This window comes from Erithacus rubecula (assembly GCF_903797595.1).
Source record: "Erithacus rubecula genome assembly, chromosome: 5".
In the NCBI taxonomy this organism is placed as follows: Eukaryota; Metazoa; Chordata; class Aves; order Passeriformes; family Muscicapidae; genus Erithacus; species Erithacus rubecula.
The window spans coordinates 33,263,824-33,278,519 of record NC_136687.1 but is presented as its reverse complement, the minus strand read 5'-3'; the positions used below and the strand labels follow the sequence as shown (position 1 = coordinate 33,278,519).

At 33.5% G+C, this 14,696-nt stretch overlaps 1 protein-coding gene across 3 annotated transcripts in view; it reads left to right on the top strand.

The window, feature by feature from the left end:
- WDR17 (WD repeat domain 17) overlaps window positions 1-14,696 on the top strand; it is a 75,707-nt gene that overhangs the window by 36,574 nt on the left and 24,437 nt on the right. For all 3 annotated transcript variants that reach the window (XM_079305676.1, XM_079305678.1, XM_079305677.1), the window contains 12 exons: window positions 1,210-1,335; window positions 3,477-3,632; window positions 3,911-3,975; window positions 4,343-4,475; window positions 5,663-5,754; window positions 6,692-6,791; window positions 7,917-8,056; window positions 11,444-11,555; window positions 12,259-12,400; window positions 12,486-12,588; window positions 13,429-13,530; window positions 14,548-14,643. In XM_079305676.1, coding sequence (XP_079161802.1) covers window positions 1,210-1,335; window positions 3,477-3,632; window positions 3,911-3,975; window positions 4,343-4,475; window positions 5,663-5,754; window positions 6,692-6,791; window positions 7,917-8,056; window positions 11,444-11,555; window positions 12,259-12,400; window positions 12,486-12,588; window positions 13,429-13,530; window positions 14,548-14,643 — 1,367 coding nt within the window. The remainder of the gene's footprint in view (window positions 1-1,209; window positions 1,336-3,476; window positions 3,633-3,910; window positions 3,976-4,342; window positions 4,476-5,662; window positions 5,755-6,691; window positions 6,792-7,916; window positions 8,057-11,443; window positions 11,556-12,258; window positions 12,401-12,485; window positions 12,589-13,428; window positions 13,531-14,547; window positions 14,644-14,696) is intronic.

Genomic DNA, 14,696 nt, shown 5'->3' with positions numbered 1-14,696 from the left:
GCTAATACTGGAGCTTGTGTCAAACACTGTTTTAATTTAAGTCAAAACACTGATCTAAAAATACCTAGTTCATCCAAAATATTTGGTTTGTGTTCTAAGTAAGTTGAATCTGTATAATTTATAAATTATGAAACAATCTTTCTCAATTTTAAAATTGGACATTTTCTCTTTTGTTGAAAATATATTCATGGAATTCCTTGTTTTGCCTGTTATACGTTTTGATTTCCCATGTTGATTTGAGAGTAAAATTGTTTTACAAATACTATTGTATTTGTAAAATACTGAATTTTACAAGAAGCAATGGTTTTTTGATCAGGTATGCTCAGTGCTTTTTGAGTCCAGAAAATTAGGTATTGTGGTAAACTGTAAGGAGTCTAATAAGAGTTTTAGTGGACAAAAAGAAGATTAGGGGAGATCTTTGTCTGTTTTTTTTTTCCTTTTTTTTTGGTTGGCTTTTTTGTTTGTTTGGTTTGTTTTGGGGTTTTTTTGAGTGGGGGGAGAAGTTTCCTGAGAAGGATTTTATGCTTTTTACTAGCTCAGAAATAATTGGACTTCTAAACTTGTGATCCTGTTATTCTTAGAAAAGCTTCTTTAGATCGAAGGTTTAATGATTATTTTTTAAGTTTTTGGATACTCATTCACTTCTAGACTTCATTCAATGTTAAACTGTTGTCCTGTTTCTACAGAAGGTTTGATTCAAAGGGTAGACCAATAGAAATGCTTTAATTTTTTTATTTTTAAAAAATAATATTTTGTGTATATACATTATATGTTAAGATAGTAAAACAGGTTGTGGCAGTCAAACATTCAAGCTGGCCCATGCCTTTGCTTTACAGAAAGAGGTAAACAATTCCTGGGGTACTCCTGCATGCCAGCAGCTGTCTGTTGGTTTGTACAGCAATAGACACAGGATAGCTTCTATTTCTTCAAGAGCAAAAGGCAAAACTGTAATGGCAAGCCCTCAGCTTTGTCCATACATAACAAAATAAGGTCATGGATCTCATTGTATCTTTGCAACCTTCAGGAAGACTGAAGGACTTATATTATCATGAACTATTTTGTGCTTTCATAATAAAGGTTCTAATATTGAGATTATCTGAAGTTATATTTCTTGGAGTTGACTGACAAATGTTTTCCAATGTCTTTGTAAGTTCAGATTTCTCTCTTGAACATAATTGTAATAAAAGTTGTCTTCCCTAACAATTTCAGCCTCCAGGAGGCAGCAAAAATTTATGGGACTTGGTTGCTGTAATAAAAGGACAGGATGACAGTTTGCTTCCACAAAACTACTGCAAAGGAATTATGCATATGAAACACCTCATTAGATTTAGACTGGTAAGTGAAGCACAAACAATATGTGAAAATGGTTGTTAATTCATGTTGTATTTCACTATTTAAAAGTAACATTCAGTGTTTTACAAAAGGCCACAACTTCATGTCCAAAGATATTTGTGCAATACCAGTTCTTCCCTGCAATACTAGTCTGTTACAATAATATCCAGCTGCATCTGTATGACTTCATGCATAGTCAGTGTTAAAATGCTGTTACAGTTATTAATTAAAAAATAATTTTTCAAAAAAATTAAAAGAAATTGCAAAGCAATCATCACTAGTTTCAGCTATGAAGTGAATTTGTCTTACCTATTATATACACTGTACTTTTATGTTCAGTAAAGTCAAATTATTTGATTGTATAAACATGAAGTGTGCAGCTACATTCAGATGTACATTCAGGGGAATTCATGTCTGGAAATGGGGGAGAATCAGCAGAAATATGTTCTGTAGCTCTCAGAAGAAGGAATGGCAAGAGCCTGTCATTAATACAGATATGCAGCTTAAGAGTGACTTGGATGAGAATAGGAAATACAAGTACTAGGCCATACATTTATTAGTAGCTGCATATATGAATATGAAACCAGATATGCAGTTTCTGTAGAATATGCAGATTCATGATTCTGTTAGAAAGTTCTTAGGAGTACTAAAGAACTGTAAATAGAGGAAAGATGATCTACTGTTATGGATCAGGGAATGCACTTGCCAGCCCCAGCACTAATACTTGCCAGGTATCATCTGTTGTTTGCTGTTACATGCTGTCTCTGTAGTAAAATCACAGGCTCTTAAAGAGTGTCCTACATTCCTTATGACTCTCCAGTGATTAAAGGTTATTAGTGTCATTCAGTGTAATAATACCAGCTGTTCTGCTAATTCTGTGAAGCTCTGTTTGTGTGTCCATGTGTCCAAAAAAAGAGTTTTCTCAGCCAGTTAGCCTGGGAAGACATTAAATCTTGACTTGTGCAGTGCCAGCAGTCTGTTTATCCCTGCAACATGATTTCATGCATTTATAACTCTGGTGGCCTAGAGTAACTACAGTGATTGCTGGTCATTCTGTGGCCCTGGATTAAGTGTTCACATTAATTTAAAAGCATTTTTTCCCCTTCATGCTGACTCAGAATCTTATTAGAGAGCTTTAGGAGAAAGTGTGGAATAGGGTAAAGCTGACTGATTGTTAAGGACTGCTAATACTCTCTTTTCCTTAGGAAACTAAATAATGGCACTGCAGCACCTACACATTTTAGGATGAAATAAGGTTATAAAGCAACTCTTTTTTTCTGTCATTAGGAAACAGAGAGGATTCATTGGAGACTTTAGTGTGGAAACACTAAAAATGTGGAGGTGCTGAGGAAAAAAAAAGTATGGTTTTTGAAAAAAACAGATCCTTGGGAGCTGCCATTGGTCTATGTGGCAGTTTACTTTGGTGAAGAATATTCAAAATTTGTTCTCCATCTTCCATTATGGTACTGCAAAGTCATGAATTGCCAAATGCCATCGGTGTGCGTTGATAATGGAATTCAACTGAGAATTCCTGAAATGGAATCTCCCTTTGTTTTTTTTAAATTTTTTTCATGTATATAGTTCTGTTGCAGCTTGTTTCTTAGACTCTGCCAGATGAAGAAATTTAGTCTTATCTTGCCAACTAATATAAAAATTGCACTAGTTGGGAATATAAATAATTTCTTGGCCATAAGGTTAATGGGGCATGACAGGTCAGACCACAGAGCCTGTTGTCTTGGTTATTTCTTTATATGGACATCATTATAATGGTAATATGTACCATTTTCAGCTCTGTATGTTTTATGTTCACAATTTTTTTCTTAAGTTGCAATATGCCAAGATTTTTATGAGGAACATCCCATCTATAAATGAGAATTAAAAAAAACCCTTAAGTTATTATAGGAAGATAATCAAGGAAAATGTGTATGTACAACAAACACATTTACTAACACTTTAACAACATAAATGTAGTTCACTGAAGTCTCATTGAAATCTCTTCCTTTAGCCTTTTCTCTAAAGATTTTTTTTCTTAAATTATATCCTTTATATTCCACAGTAATATTTGGCAGTAGTCCATTCTTAAGAAAATTTGTTTTCATCACAGAAAACTTCTTAATCCTTTTTTTTTTTTTTTTTCCCCTCAGTCCAAGGCACAAGAACTGACAACAGTAAAGATGTCTAAGTTTGGAGGTGGTATTGGTGCACCAAGCAAAGAGGAAAGACTCAAAGAAGCTGCAGAAATACATTTAAGATTAGGACAAATTCAGCGATATTGTGAACTAATGGTAGAACTTGGAGAGGTAAAATATAGGAACACTATTGAAGAATTAAAAAAAATTAAGATTTCTGAAACAAGCTACCCTGGAAAAGATGGGGAGGCAATGAATGGGTCACAAGTCCTCAAAAGAGTAATCTTGTTCCACTTATTTTTAATATATGCAGACCAAAGTATAACTCATTCTTTATTTAACTCTTGACAAACTTATTTTTAATGGAAGGAAAATTACAGTAGTTTAAAATATGGCTGTTTCTCAAATGGAAATTATCAAGTTAAATGTATTTAACTGCTCTCTTCTAGTGGGACAAAGCTCTCTCAGTTGCACCTGGTGTATCAATGAAATACTGGAGGAAGTTAATGCAAAGGTAAATTATTAAAATGGGAAATTGTAGCTTCAGTCCATAAAAGGACACAGAGAAGTAGGAAGGATGGATACAATTACCAGATATACTTGTCTGTTGTTACAGCATTCTAGTGATGTTACTTTTTGTTCAGTAAGCTTTGGGATAGAACTGCAGAGGATTTCAGCTATAACTCTATGTACAAGAGTCAACATAAATTACAACTTTATAAACTCTTTAGTGCAGTGTTCACAGTTTGTAAGTCTTGAAAGGCCTATGAGTTTCAGTGAACTTTATTCAGCTTCATCTAACACCTACACCATATAGATAAGTTTGCTGATTGTTCATGTACATAGATCTTTCTTGATTATTTATTAATTTGTTTAATTAGGAGAGCTGATCAGTTAATTCAGGAAGAAAATGATGATGTCATCCCATACTGTATAGCCATTGGAGATGTGAAGAAATTGGTTTCTTTCTTTACTTCAAGAGGTCAGCTTAAAGAGGCTCTACTTGTTGCACAGGTATTACTACATATATACCAGTGTGGGAAATATTTATCTCTTAGCTTGTAATTCAGCATATGACATGTATATTTAAAAGGCAAAATAGCTGAATCATAATGGCTTAGTCTTTACTTGTATGTGGTATTGAACAGATTTTATACAGAAAACATTAGAAGGAGGTATCTCATGTTTACAGAATTAAAGACTGGTTTTTCTAAACTGCAACCAAATTACCATAACGAAAACAGATGTGTTCAATTTCAATTGAAATGGAACCTGATTTTCAACAACTAGTATTGCCCTTAACATCAGCTTCATGTAGGATTTGATTTCTCTTGAATTTCTACTGAAAAGTCATCAGTATGTTTTAGCTAGATAGCTGAATAATGTACAGAATGTAACTTTGACACATTCTTAGATTAAAAAAGCTGTAATGTTTGAACTTCAAAGCAAGTTAAAGCTTCAGAAAGATCCTAATTTTTCATTTAAGAGAGGTATTGCACAGATACTACAATTCATACAATAGTCTTTGTCTCAAAGGTTTAATAGGATAATAATCAGCAAAAACATGCCAGGATTTACCTTCCCTTGTAACTGAGTACTGAGGTTTAATGGTGTTGTCCCAGCTACATCTTAAAGCATGTTAAGGAATTTCAAAACATCACAGAATCAATTAGGTTAAAAGAGACCGCTGAGATCCCTGAGTCCAAACCTACCACTTTGTCAACTGATTTCATTTTAGCTCGCATTGATCTCTTTGTATTTAATGTTAGAAATGAATTATTGCCAGATACAAAGAAAAGTTCACCTTAAGCCACTATATGCCAAATCTTTCTAGATTTTATCTGCTGAGAAGTATCTATGGAATTCATCCTTCCCTAAGAGCTGATTGCTCCTTGGGATGTTAAAATCAAGGTTGTAGCCTTCACAGTCCATTACATCCAAGTGCTGAAAAGTCCTGCACAAATGCAGAGGAAGGAATAAAAATCTTATTTTGGCAGAATTCTTGTATAGCTAGATAAAACTAGGCTAAGATTTAGCTATGAATATGTCCATTAGTTTAAACATTCAAACATTTTCTTTGTTATAACAGGGCTTTAAAATTTTTTTTATACATCTTAGATTATTATTATTGGTATTGAAAATTCCATTTCATCTTCGGTTTGAATTCTGCATTAATTAATCTATATTTTATCCACTTCCAGGCAGCTTGTGAAGGAAATATACAGATGTTACCACTCTCTACAACAAGTGGAACTTCGAATTCTGCTGGAAACAATACAGATGATTATAATGAGTAAGTTGTTCTAGTTTATAACTATAAACCTCACTTTACTGCAGAGTGTGAAGTCATCAAGGTAGATAAAGCACAGTGGTTTAATTTGACATCAGCAATGTAGAGTTCAACAAAATTTTGTATCTTTTAGTACTTAGTACTAACTAGTAGCAGTTAAATACCTGATGCTACACTAATTTCCCTATTGTACCTCTTGGCACAACATGGATTTTTCATATGTATGTATTATAATTATAAATGTCATTTTCACTTGCTTCATTTTAAGGTACATTCATGTGCATTAAAATATGTAGCATATTAACTGAGAACTTCTGGTGAGTAAAATTTAGCATTAACAAATATCTGTGATCCCCTGTTATTACACATAATCTCCTCCTGAAGCTTTGCTGTTTGTCATCAGTGAAGGTTCTGATAATGTGAAATAAAAATCAAACTGAGAGAGTAGGTTTAGATTAGATATTAGGAAAAAATTCTTTACTGTGAGAGTGGTGAGGCACTGTTATAGGTGCCCAGAGAAGCTGAGGATGCTCCAACCCTGGAAGTGTTCAAGACCAGGCTGGATGGGGCTCTGAGTAACCCAGTCCAGGAGAAGTCCCCCCCTCCATGGCAGGGGGCTTGGAACAGAATTATCTCTAAGGTCTCTTGTAACACAAGCCATTTTATGATTCCATGATTCTCATTGTCCATGCCCACTAAAAATCCCCAAATATGGACCTCTTCTTGTCTAGACCCACCTCAGTAGGCACAAACATAAGTAGTGGATGAAGCTCAAATAGATTGTATGTTTCAAGCTAGTAGTGTCATTATCTGTGAGACAAATACAGCAACTTTTACAGAAGAATTTTACATAATTTAAGTGATGCATTTTACATAAATTAAGACCTAAGGCACTCCAACCTAAAAGTGACCTTGCAGAATTCATTTTTTGTTCTTGCAGTCTCCTGCAGAAGGTCAGTAAAGAACTGGCAGATTGCTATTTCCAGGATGGCTGTGCAGTGCTTGCAGCATGTTGTCACCTGGCTGTTGAAAATATAGAGGTAATTTTTTTCATTAATAATGAAAAAGCCATCATTGACTTCCTTTTTATGCCACCACACATTTTAAAATTCATGTATCACATTCTAAAATGGTATTTGGCATTTGATTTTTTTATATTTATGCAGTTAGATAGTTATAGTATTAAAGTCAGTAGCAAAACTCCCTTGATTCTATTAAATTCAAGGTTTCTCTTATGCACAGAAGGTAGCATGTTGATGCTGAATTTTATTTACAATATCTTGTTATATTAGACAATATAAGATACTTAAGTAACTTAGATTGATATAGCATCTAAGTGTTACTGTTTATGGTGACGCAAAATACCCATTAGGAACTGGAAGTTATTGTGCTAAAGAATCATTCACCTTGAAGAATTTACAGTCTTAATGAAGAAGTAAATAGGAAAAAAACCCCACCCCCCAGTACAAAAATAGAACTGACATGCAGGAAACATTTTATTATGTTTTTAATATGCTTATACTTTTAGAAATTGTTTCTTTTCCTCATTTTATCTTCATTTTGTTGTTGCCGACTTAACACATTTTTCTTCATCTATCCCCCCAAATAATTTCATCCCAATAAGCTATTCTGAGAGAAATTGAGAATCAATTAATATTTCTATATTAATATATTTAATGTATTTCTATATTTCTAAATCGGCATATTTCTGATTGTTTTGTAGTCTTGTAGGGTTTCACATTCTGCTATGCCTATCAGTAACTCTGATTGCTCAGAGAGTAACAGGACAATCCTTCCCATTTTCTTGGGGTTTTGGGTCTCCTTTCCTTGAAAGAAAGGGGGAAATGCACACTCTGAATGCTAGCATCCTTAAGATTTGATGGAATTCCTAGTATGCTTTTTAGGTATTGGATTTTTGTGATTTCTTCAGTTGAATAAAGCAAGATTCTGCTATGGGAAATCTATTTGATTTCTTAAAAACACATTAATACATGGTGCACAATTATTTACGCATTCAAGAGACACAAAATACATATAATTGAGTTTAATTATTGCATATTTTGTCCTTTGGTAAGATGTCTCATAAATTAATGTCATATACTCAGCATGATGAATACTCAAAACTGCTCATGTCCCTTAATGATATAATTTTTTCATTGAGCAAGCTTGCGATGGCAAACCTGATTCGTGGAAATGAACTGGAGCTGGCAGTCAGTGTGGGTACTGTCTTGGGAGAAAGTGCAGCACAAGCAACACATTATGCCCTAGAATTACTAGCAAGAAAATGTATGGCAGTAATAACATGGTAAGAATTTCTTAATCCAATAATGATTTTTTTATTTTTCTCCCTGACGAAACAGTCAAGGTCTGTCATTGTGAAACTTTGTAGAGATCAAACCACCACGAGAAGGGAGAATAAAAATTGCTGCTTTGAATAAATATTGCTATATTAGACCTTTGAAGTACAGGGCATGCAAATATTCTGCTTTAATCTCAAAATACATTCTTTATGCATTCTAAGTGAGAGAGGAGTCATTGTCAGAGTATGAAATCCACTGAAAAAACCCCCTAGCTACTTGGGTAATGGGTAGCTTATGAAGTCCTAGTTTGTACTGAGTAAAAAGAATGCTTCAAAAAAAGTAAGACTGGAATTGAGTTAAAAAGTCAAAAGGAACAGCTCCAGTAGGATGTGAAGTGATTTTTAAGTACTTGATTGAAAAATATAAACCTATGAGTCTGAGAAATTATCTTCTGTTAGTATTAGGAACACAAAACTCCTACAAAGTGTTAAGGATGAAACAGGATTACTATTTAATTCTGCAGAAGTAACTTCTCTCTTGCATATAGGGGAAGCCTTCTGTGTTAATTTTGTTTTCCTCATTGTGGTAATTTTACTTTGAAAAATACAACTTCTTTATGTTTATCTAACAGTGAAAAAGCAGAAAACCTTCCTAAGGTGTATTTGGCAGCTGTATAACTGGTTTGTAATTAACATTTCATAGGAAATTTGTACTTAAACAGTTAAGGATCAGTTTTTCTTCTACAGTTAGTATTTGCTAATGTGTCTAGAAGTAGCCTGAGAGAAATACAGTGGAACTCCTCTCTACAGAACATTTAACTGTCATTAGACAATGAAGCATTGTAGAAAAAGATAAAATAAGAATCTAGTGACTTGCTGCTTTCATTTTGCAATGGTTTATCATATCTGCATTGCACTAGTCTTAATAGGGTTGTTTTGGCAACTCCATCTGCAGCTTTTAAGGTATCTGAAATTCCTTCATTGTGAAGGGTAATTTTTATGTAGCCTCTGATAGGAAGCACTGGGTGTGAAGTTAAAAAACAGTGTTTGTTTTTTCCAGTTCCATAACAAAAGCTTGTTCTGTTCTCAGGGCTGTAATTAGTGCTTATAATGGTATGGCATTTATGTTTATGTCCATAAAGCTTCTGTAAACTTACAGCATGTGTAGACTGAAATCTACATGGGTATACATGATAAAATTTTAAATTTTACTGCTTATTGCATATTGAATGTGTACTGCATATTGCCCAAGTATACATCTGGATTTGTCAATAGGTTTTACACACTATACTGAACACCCTGCAATCCTGGATTCTGGTTTTCAGCCACTGCAGCATATTTTTTATATTCTGTAAGAAAAGATCAGAGATTCACAAATCTCTTGGCTTTTTAGTAAAGAGACTTTCCCACAGCATAATTCCCTTGGTTAAATGCACTCACAAGATCATGTATAGGGAAGCTGAAGTTCAAGAGTGTCTGATGTTGGAAGGGCTTCCTTTCTGTTTTTAGTGGTTGTTACGCTTAAGGATATCCATCAGTTGTAAACATTTCACTGTAGCAAAGTACTTAATTAGTAGACAGCAAAAGCAATACCAGAAGGATCCTGATGGGTTCCTAAAGAAATCAGTTTCTGGTGGAGTGTTTCTTAGGTTTTGGTTGGTTATTTTTAAGAATGCTCTAAAATATAAAATCAAGCCAAAAAAATTAAAACTAAACATTAATGCACAAATCTAGAGCCTTGAGAAAATGTGTGTGTGTTTAAGGACACATTTTTATTTGTATTTGACACCTAAATACTGTCAAAAGCAATTTCTACTATTTAAAAGTCCTATTTTACCTTAGAGACTGAATTCTACATATGCAAACTCACCCTCCTCATTTTCATCTTTATACTCAATAGTGTTTTCAGTTTGATTCTTAAAAACCGTTCCAGGTTCTTAAAAAGTCCAGATTCTTCAAAATCCAAGTAGTGCAATTTGTAGGCCATAATAAGACTGCTTCTTTGAATATTTTTTTTCAAATGAATGTTGGATTTCAGTTTTTTGACAAGACAATTTCTAATCACTTAAAAATGTTTAAATTGCTTATGAAAATTAGCACATATGAGTAAATGATCTTGAAAATAGCTTTAGAACTTGTGAAATATCCTAGATTCTGAAAGAATACTTCTGTAACTTGGAAAAATGACTGTTGAACAATAATATCACAGATTTTCTAAAGACCTTTTAGCAAGGGTTTCTTTAGGTTCTCAAAAGGCATAAAATAGAAAGCTTTTTTTTTGTTGTTGAAGTCAATTTCCCCAGCCCTTAGACTTGGTGCTGTAGCTTAATTATTTTCTATCAGATATTTTCTCTGTAAAATAATACAAAATTTTGTTCATTACTGTTTCAATGTCTTCCTTTTAGCTTCCCATCACTTGGATACAGGTATTTTTCTTTCTTGGAGAAAGTTTAAGCTTATTTTTTCCCTTAATAAAGTCACAAGCTTTTCAAATTTCTCTAAGTGCCCTAATTTTTAACTGTGATTAATACTTGAAAGTGATATAGAAAGCAATTGTAAATATTGGTAATAGTTTACTTGAATATTTTTAAGCTTGGGACAACACTGAAAATCCAGAGGAAATCAGTAGGATTTTTTGCCTTACACAGGGGCAAGTCAATCTTGAGGTCCACAGGAGAAATGATGTCTGCATGAATAGAAGTCACAGAATAACTAGTTATTAAAACTTAAATAGAACAATTTCCAAATAATTTCCAAATATTGTGTTCCCTTCAGCTGTTTGTTGTGTGAAGAATAGAGTTAAGAAATGGTAAAAAGTTTAGGAAAATGTAAGAAATGTCAGTTTACTAAAACAGTTTTCCTTTGAGAAGGATGAAAATAGGTATCATATTCTTTTCCCATATAATCTCTCTATTTCAATGTCACCAATGTCTATTTCAATGAATATCAAGCCATTCTGGATGGTACCAAGAGATGTCCTACATTGATGTCATGAAGTTTTAGAAGCCTGGAGTTTTGAGGATGGTTTCATGACACAGAACCACATTATCATCTTTTCTTCTCTCAGATTTGAGGTTTCCTACTCTCCTTTCCCATCCCTGCTCACATATTCTTCCATTTCACTTTGAGATGGTTCTGATGCTTAAGAATTGCACAGCTGTTTAATTCAACCAACTAAAGCAACTGAAAATTAATTACTTTCCCAATAACATGAATAAGTAAGTCTCATTTATTGAACAAAAATAGTCTTAGAGACTGGCGTTGCTTCTGCACTTCTCTGGAAATAGTATTTTTCAGTAAATACTTCTTTATAAAAGAAATGTAAAAGAGAAAATAGTTTCCTTCTACTACAAACCATTAAGAGTAACTACATGTCATTTTTTGTTTGTGCAGGGATTTAGCAGTTGATCTTCTTATGATGATTCCTGATAATAAACTGCAGTTAGTAAAACTATGTGCTTTTTATCCTGGATGCATAGCAGAAATAAATGACCTACATGAAAAGGTACAATGTAAAAGAACTTACTTGAATCTAATAAGGTTTTATATTGATTTATTTACTAATTTCAAAATACATAAGGCCATATAAAACCATAGGATGAATTTGTCTCTACAGTCATATATGTAACATATCCTTGTTGCATCTATTAATCTTTGTTGAATTTATTTTCAGTATTGTACAATAAATTTAGTTTTTTATTTTTATCCTTTATGCACTATTTCCCTGACACACGTTATTTTCTGAAGTAGCTTATGATCTTCAGAATTACCTGTCACTATGATTTGTAACTTACTAGATGTGCAGCCTAATCATGTTTCCACAGATCAACTTTCTATAGTCTGAACTGTTTTATACCTTATACTTGTAATATCCATAAATGCCCCCTTTCCTCTTCAGCAGCAGGAGGGTCTGCTTTGGTTGCACTCCCCTAGGGTGCAACTCAGACTGCACATTTATTAAACAGTAGTCAAAACTTCACAAAAACATTAGCAATGAAAACTGGTACTGCCTAAATTAAAGAACCTTTTTGAGTGTTGCTCTGGTCTACCTGACTTTCTTAATGTGCATTATATGCAAGTATGCCTTTTAATGACTCCTTCAGAGAGAATTTTTTCTTATTGTTATGTGCAAACATCAGTATTTCTCTGCATCTTAGAGAAGTATTTGAATACTTCAATAATTTTCTCACTAAATATTTGCTTTCCAGTGTAATCTTCCTGATGTGGAAGAATGTATGCAAGTGGCAGAGACAATTCAGGCAGACGGGGATGTATTTGAAACAATAAAGTATTACCTGTTAAGCACAGAACCTGAAAAGGCTCTCCCTATTGGCATTCAGTATGTGAAAGGTAGGTACTTGGATGAAAAATTTTTAGGCAAAAATCATTTGTATAACTTACCTTATTAGATATTTTTTATTTTGTTTTTCAACAGAACAACTTTGTGGCTCAGATTGGACTTTAGATTCAGTCTTTCCATATCTTGATCTTCTCAGTTACATACGGACTGAACAGTTAATGTTGCCTAAGTGTAGTGTGTGAGTATATTTTCCTGACTTAGGAAAATGGAACTTTCCTGAAAGAAATCTTTCAGATTGTGTATATAATATATATATATATGCACCTTGTTAGTATAATTTTTTTGTTTAACAGAATAAGAACACAAAAAAAAAATCCAGCAAGCACACTTGTTTCCAGTCTGGAGAACAAAATATGGACTCTCCCAATTTTTGAAGGTTTAGCAAGAAAAAAAAAAGGAAATTTTACTGCTTTTTTCTCTGTATTTACAACAAGTATTTACAATGTGTGAATCAATGTTGGTCTTATGTAAAGAGCCTCACTTTGATCAGCTCTGGTTTCAGTTTTCTGAAGTGGTATCACAAACATGTGGTCTTTTATGTCAAAGTGTAAGGAGTGTTGGGCTGCCACTCTCAGAATTAACTCAAAAATAGTTGGATAGCTCTGGTTCACCTTTATGATGGATGGTTGAAGCTCGGCCTAGGTGTCTACACAAGTATATGTGTGAAGATTGAAAAGCAGAAGAAAGGTAGCGAAACTTGGTGAAACTGAAATTGACCTGAATATTTGGGAGAGTTTTAGTACATTTAGAGTTCTATCATATTAAAAGGTCTGAGTGATGTTGTACTTACATGTGCTACATGATTGTGCTTAAAAATCATGTTGTACATGCCATTTAAATTTAATAAAGGAGATCAATATGAAGCAGATGGAGTCAGTTTTAACAAGCCCATGACACAGAAAGTAAGCATAAGCAAACATAGATTCTCCACAAAAGGTGGATGGATAAATTAGGTTTAAAAATTATAACTTGAATATGAGCTTGTTGCTTTTCATGATTGATATTTGTTCATTTGTAGATTTCGGAATGAGTTGCTGATTTTGTGTGGTTATGTTGGTGCTTTACTTGCTATCAGAAGGCAGTACAATAGCATTGTACCTGCACTGTATGAGTATACAAGGTAAGACTGTGTTTTCATTAACTCTGAGGAATCTCAGTCCTTATTATTACATATACTATTCATTGACCCCACTTCTTCACATCCCATCCCAAGAAAATTAAAATATGCCCTTCTTCATGTCTGAATCTTGGTGAGAGGATTAGGAAAAGGGAAGAGAAGCATTTGTTGTTGGTTTGTTTTTTTTCTTTTCTGGACCTAAAGAAATAACAAGATGAAATATAAGCTTTACAGGAAGGCTATTCTGATATGGGTATTAATAGACTAGTAACAAGCAGTCTTTCAAACTCATTTTGTGATGCTTTTGTCTGTAAAGCTTTCAATTACCTATTATGTAAAGAACCAGAGAACAATACCTCTCAAAGTTTGTTCATGGATTGCCCAGTATCTTCAAGACTCACTGATTTTTAGTTTCCAGCCCATCTTAAACTGGACACTTAGGTGCCTCAAGTGGACAATTTACATGCTTAGGCGGGACATTTTTAAGATATCCCAACACAAATGAAAGATGGCTGAATTAGGTCAGGTAGTAACTGCCCCCTATACTATATTTTGATGCATAAAAAATGCATCCTCTCTAAGGGTTTTGAAACTTTTTCCTGCAAGTGAAACAAGGCTGTCCCTAAGTATGTATTGAACCATGTTTCTCTTAACTGCATTTTTACCGTACATGGTATATGTAGGCAAAATGGATCCTTAATTTTAGTAAAGTTGACAAAGCACATATAGCCTTGAAATATAGAGTGGCCTCAAATTAAAAAAACATTACAGCAAATTAAATAAGGTGTAAATAGGGATAATGAAAATAAAATTTAAATCTAAAGCTATATTTTTACAACTTATATGAGTGCTACTAAAGTTTAATATGGTGTATATTGTGAAGGATCAATTGATTTCTGTAGTTATTCCATATCCAATCAGAAACAGTTTCACTTTACTACTGTCTATCATGTTTTGCTTCTAAGAAAATAGTCATTATTAAGATTAATTTGGACTTTAATTACTTGCATTCTTTTCCAGTCAGCTTTTAAAAAGACGGGAAGTATCTGTACCTTTGAAAATTGAACAGCTTTCTGAGGAATTAGATGCATGGAGAGCTTGCACACAATCAAACAAGTAGGTGGAAAAATAAAAAATTACCATGAGTGAGACTAATAGTATTTAATTGT